General features: G+C 41.5%; 1 protein-coding gene across 1 annotated transcript in view; it reads right to left on the reverse strand.

Annotated features, from left to right (window-relative positions):
* Positions 1-6,496, reverse strand: part of PDXDC1 (pyridoxal dependent decarboxylase domain containing 1) — a 62,769-nt gene that overhangs the window by 7,522 nt on the left and 48,751 nt on the right. Inside the window, exon 14 of the mRNA XM_045286059.1 lies at positions 450-628. Within this exon, the coding sequence (XP_045141994.1) occupies positions 450-628 (179 nt within the window). The remainder of the gene's footprint in view (positions 1-449; positions 629-6,496) is intronic.

The following is a 6,496-nucleotide window of genomic DNA, read 5'->3' on the forward strand; positions in this document are numbered from 1 at the left end:
AAAAAAAAAAAGATTTAGAAAGAGGTAAGGCCTGAACGTCTCTTCATTTACAGTACTAAAGGTGTAAGAGATTTGTCTCATCCTTGAAGCCTGGGAAGCAGCCATGGATATACTACACAGACTGAACTAGAAGACAGGGAGCTTTCTCTCACCAGGGAAGTTCTTTTTCTTACAGATTTGTCAGTTACTGTCTCCTGCTCTTAACTTGGAGTAAGCACAGAAAGACAAAGCATACCCCGGGGCCTCCCTCACAGGGCCCGGATGCACACCGAGTGCAATGGTGGGCCAGACTGCGCTCTGCACTATGCTCTTGGAATGCCCGGGAGAACAAGGGGACTGAGACTCCACATGTCCCTACTGGACTTCTCAGCTGATTTTCAAAATGACCCATTCATAATTCTGTACAAAGCAAAGATAGATTCTCATCTTGTGACAAGTGGAAACTTTACCTGACAACCCCAATCCCAGGCCAGTTAGGGTCATCCACGTATAAGAGGCCAGCCGTTCCTTCCACTTCCTGCCTGAACTCTTCTCTCAGCTGCAGTGTGCACATCAGGACTGGCAGCTTGCTTTCTATGCAGGTTACAAGCTGATCCACATCCTCAGACTGAGTTCCTAAGACTGAAGGAAGCATTCATAGAATATTGGAAATGATGAAGGAACAGGTAAAAAATGAGACGGCAAGGCTTCCACTTCTATTATTATCAGAAAGGCCAAAAGCTCTAAGTGTTTCCAATTAGTTGGAGTTGTTTTGTTTTTAATGGTGCTAACCTAGACATTCAAGAATCTGATGTTAAAAATGAACTTACAGGCTGCTCCAGTAGTAAAGACAGTGTAGATTTGCACCTCCGATCTTAATCACAGTTAAATACTTTCAGTTAAAAGCTAGTCTTCTCACCAAAAAAGTCTACTTGAGTCCGAGACTAAATATCATGTCACAAGCTAAACACAAAGAACTCCCTTCACATCGATGTGACTGAAAGAAAGTGAAGCACTTTCGTGGGTTAATGGTGGATGGCAGGCTGAGTATCTACTTCATTTCTGTAGAGCCAGGGTTTGGGAAGTCCCAGGGCTTCAGGGACCCATGAAGGTTGGCATACCTGCTCCTGTCTATGGCCCCAAGTCACCTTTCAGGTCTGAAAATGAACTCACTCTGTCAGGCCCAACTCAAGTCTCAGTCAAGCAGTGAGAGCTCTACACTTGGGAGGTACTTACTCACCCTTCAGAATAATCAACCATTTGAGATCAAAAGAGCAGCATTTGCCCAAACACAGGTCAGAAGCCAAGAAGGGTTAAGAAAAGAGGAGGAATGGAAACAGGAAACACATAGCGGAAGTGGGACAAGTGATAATACATTGTGGGAAATGCAATCAATGACATGAAACAAAAGGTATATACATTCATTCAATGGAAAACTGATTTGCTCTAGAACCCTTCACTCAATTCACAATAAAAGTTAAAAACAACAACAATAACAAAAACCAGAAAAAAGAAAAACCATTCGAGAGCTTTCAAATGTGTACGGTCTTATTAAGCCTCAATATACATTGCCAAAAGGGCCTGCTTTTGGAGATGAGGCTTCTGGGGGTGAGGTGGGAAAGGTAAGGCCACAGTACAGCCAGCAGGGACAGAGATGAGGAGAAGCTCCGTGACGACAACTTTCTGTGCAGCAAATGAGCGTCCCCGACATTTTCCTGCTGTGAGGTTGCTGAGAAAGCACCTGGATTTCTCAAAAAATGTTGAAAGCACCAAACATTGTCGAAAATGTTTAAATCCTCTCACAAAGAAGCACAAACGAATTTAAACGCTGTTTTCAGCTTCCATCAAAGTGCTCAGCAGATGCCAAACACAGCACACACGATCTCTTTTGCACTTTCACATCAACATCGTGAGGATTTAGTGATCTCTGTTTTTTAAGTGTGGAACAAATCCTATAGAGATCAAGACACTTCCTTTAAGCAAAAGTACCATGGTTCTGAAGTGACAGAATGGGGATATGTACCCAGGATTTACCGTCGCAAATACCCCATGCACTTATACGCTTCCTTCTTTCCGTGCTGCAAACTGGCTTTTCTACCTTTTCGGCCAATGAGAATCAGAACTGGGTGCCCAAGCTCCACTGCAGAGTAATTACATTAGGGGCTTTGCCCAAGCAGAGGCTGTTAGAGCCTCACCAAACAAACAAAAGCTCACTGCCATCGAGTCAATACCGACTCTTGGTTACTCGGCAGGACAGGGAAGAACTGCCCCTGTGAGTTTCCAAGAATTTAGCTTCTTAGAAGAGAAGAAAGCCCTGTCTCCCTAAGAGCTGCTGGTGGTTTTGAACTGCCAACCTTGTGGATTATAGTCTAACATGTAACCACTACACCACCAGGGCTCCTTAAAACCCCACAGGTGACTATAATGTGCAATCAGGACTAAGACCCACTGGGGGAGATAGCAAAGGGTCACAAAATTCTCAAAACAGGAATTCACAGTATTGTAAAAATGTCATTATTACCTAAAGCAGCGGCTCTCAACCTGTGGGTCGCAACCCTTTAGGGGTCGAACGACCCCTTTGCAGGAGTCGCCTAAGACCACCGGAAAACACATAAATATTTCACAATATATAATTACATATTGTTTTGTGATTAATCACTATGCTGTAATTATGTTCAATTTGTAACAATGAAAATACATCCTGCATATCAGTTATTTACATTACGATTTATAACAGTAGCAAAATTACAGTTATGACGTAGCAACAAAAATAACTTTATGGTTGGGGTTGCCACAACATGAGCTGTATAAAAGGGTGGCGTCATTAGAAAGGTTGAGAACCACTGACCTGAAGCAATCTACAAATTCAATGCAATTTCAATCCCAATCCCAACATCATTCTTTAGAGAAACGGAAAAAGTAAGAACCAACTTCATATGGAGAGGTAAGAGGTCCAGGATAAGCAAAAAACTTCTCAAAAAGAAGAACAAAGTAGGCAGTCTTGCCCTTTCTGATCTCAAAGCTTACTACATAGCCAGTTGTCAAAACAGCCTGATACTGGTATAATGATAGATACATACACCAATGGAACAGGCAGAAAAACCAGAAATAAAAGCCTACAAACAAATGATTTTTGACAAAGGACCAAGAAACTTTAAATGGGATGGGGCTGCCCTCTTCAATAAATGGTGCTGAAGAAACTGGATATCCATCTGCAGAAGAATGAAGCAGGACCCACACCTCACCCTATGCACAAAAATGAACTGAAGACGGATCAGTGACCTAAATATAAAACCCAAAGCTAACAGGATCATCAATGAGAAGATTGGGACAAACCTAAGGGCTCTAGTGCAGGGCCCACATGGGCTACTAGATACAGCAAAGGAAGCACACACATGGTGGAAGATAAAATTGATGAATGGGACCTATTAAAAATAAAGCACTTGTGCATATCAAAAGATTACATCAAAAGAGTAAAATGAGAAGCCCAGAGATTGGGAAAATATATTTAGCAACCACAGAATAGATAAAGGACTAAATTACTAAAATCTACAGTCTACTATAAGCCTACAAGAAGAAAAAACAAATAACCCACTGAGAAGGTAGGCAAAGGGCCAGAACAGACAATTTACAAAGGATGGTACCTGAATGGCTAGCAAGCACATGAGGAAATGCTCTTGTTCACTAGCCATTCAGGAAATGTAAATCAAAACAATAATGAGATAGTATCTAACACCCACAACCATACTCCAATTTAAAAAAAAACCAACTGAGAGCAACAGATGTTGGGGAGGGTGTGGAAAGATTGAAACTCTTCTTATACACTGTTGTGGGCTTGTAAAAGCTGTGGAGAGCAATATGATGATTCCTAAAACAGTAGGCAATAGAAATATACCCCTAAGAAATAAGAGACAGATCATGAACACATGTGTGCTCTCCCAGGGTTCACTGCAGCACAGTTCACAATAGCAAGAAATTTGAAACCGCCCAAATTCCCATCAGTAGAAGAACGAATAAAACCTTTGGTATATATACACAATAGAATACTACCCTTCCCTAAAAAGTGACAAAATCATGTCACCTCACGACATAAAGAGATTTGGGAATCATGAGTGAAGTTAGTCGATCACAAAAGGACAAATATACGAGTCCACTGCAGTCGGGATGAACACCAAAATGAAGGCAAACTCAAGTTTCCAGGTCATGCAATGGGCTCACCAAGGCTGCCAAGCAGAGCAGTAGACAGCTGGACTAGTGCAACGAACCAGACACCGTCCTCTCTATATGTATGATCTTGAAAACCACTTTGACAGGGTCCTCACTTCATCTGGGATCAGACAGGAATATGGCCATTTAGTGGCTGCCAGTTAAAAATGTGATAAGGTCTTCTCAAACTAGCTGACATTCCCAGCAGTGTGATAGGCCACAGTGATGGGAAAATCAAGTCAAGATGGCGAGAGAGGAGCACACACTTCTTGGAGATGACAAAAGCATTTCTGTCTGTAGAAAACGGGGAGGATCAACTTCCTAGTAGGGAATAAAATGACTAACAATGCTTTTACTGACTCCAAGGGGTGAGTGTGCCTGGTACCATGCTCCTAATAGCACACTAGTCTGAGTTTCTGACAGCCCCTGGGGACCAAGGCCACGGGCCCTAGAAGACTGGGACATTGAACTCTGGCTCTGCAAGGGGTACAACACATTCCAAAGGCCAGACCAGAGGAATGTGATGGGGAAACCCCATTAGGTGAACTAGGCTTCACCTCAAACACACCTGTAACGCAAGAACTTAAGGCCAAAATTACACGGACTGTGAAAAGGCCAGAGACAGCTAGACCAAGAGTTTTGAACATTCGGCAGGCAGACTAACATTTACTTACTACTTCAGTGCCCTAATTGCTGTATTAAGATATGTATGATTCTGGTAGACCTGTCTGTCTGTCAGTTAATATTTTTATAAGTTTATAAGTTGCTTGACCACTGACTCCCATTGTCCAGACACCGAAGGACTCAATCTGTGCAAGGCAGTTATTCATGGATTCCGATTTGTAGTTAACCTACACTTGTTTAGTCTCCCTTATCAATTGTATTCTAAATACATTACTCTGAGCTACATCAATGATACCATAAACATATGGATTCTCTACCATAAAGTAACAAAGATCTAAGGTGAACCAGAGGCAGATAAAAAACAAAGGTTTAGGAATGGATTGGGGTTGGCACTTAATCCCAGCTCCAATCTAGGAAAATGAGTTCTTACCACATGGCCCTGGCTCCATACTTGCCATCATAAAGGAAACATGGAAGATACGGGTGCTACAGTGATGAAATTAGATGGTGTCGGCTATCAGAAAGAACAGTGTCTGGGGTCTTTTAAAGGCTTATTTGTAAAAAAGCAGCAACCTAAGTGAGACGTCGACTAAGCCCACATGGAAGAAGCATACCAACATTTGTGATCCAAGGATTATAAATGATAAACTCCAAATCCAAAGGAGGGAATTATATCAGAGATTAATTTGTGAAATTCTGGTTTGCAGAAGGCTATGGATGACAGTGGGAGCCCAACACACATTTACAGGATCCACACATGAACTAATCCTCCAGTGATTCCCCTCTGACCGTAACTGAGGGATGGGAATAACCTGAGTATTAGAAAGTATTAGAGAGATTGATAGATTTAGAAAGTATTAGAAAGACTGTTATAGTAGATTAAAAATTTAAATCTACTTGGAATGGTTAAAATCTTGTAATTTGATCTCCCTTTTGATACACTTTGAGTTTGATCTGGTTTTGAATATTATCTGGGGTTTTGTGGTTTTGTTTTGTTTTTCCAAATTGGGGTTTATCTCTGTTGTGTTTTGTTATTGTTGGTAGCGTTTTTGAATCTATTATGTATCTTTCTATGTATTTCAGTGTATGAAACCCAGGTTGGATGAATCTATAGAGACAATAATTCAAATAACTGGGGGCTATGGTGGTGGGGGAGGGGTGATGGGGAGCTGGTATCAAGGAGTACAAGAAGGAACAAAATGTTTTGAAAATGACAGTGGTAACAAGTGTACAACACTGATATGATTGAACTATTGAATGGTATGATGTCTGGATTATGTCCTAATAAAATGGTTTGATAAAAGGAATCCAACTGTCTTTAGAACTGACTCCATTCCCAGACAGTTACACTAGACGACAAATTTACCTACAGTCTGCATGAAAGAAAAGAGAAAGTCTCTCTAAAACAGAGGCCAGGAGAGGTAAGCATGGGCTTACTGGCCAATCTATAGTGAACAATTTTATATGGTGAAGTTTCACCACTTTTTTATTGTCACGTGCAGGGAAAACAAGTGAAATTGTTCACTACAAATTAATGAGTAAGCAAAAGTAAGCTGGTGATTATCTTGTTTGCTGGGCAAACCCGCGTGTGACAGGAGAAGGGAAAGCTTATCAATCCCCACAACCGAGGCTTTCATAGACCTGTACTGCTCACACCCAAGCCCAAACCCAAACCCAAACCCAAACC

Source organism: Echinops telfairi, unplaced genomic scaffold (assembly GCF_000313985.2).
Source record: "Echinops telfairi isolate 266 unplaced genomic scaffold, ASM31398v2 ScPeMD7_5;HRSCAF=22, whole genome shotgun sequence".
Taxonomy (NCBI): Eukaryota; Metazoa; Chordata; class Mammalia; order Afrosoricida; family Tenrecidae; genus Echinops; species Echinops telfairi.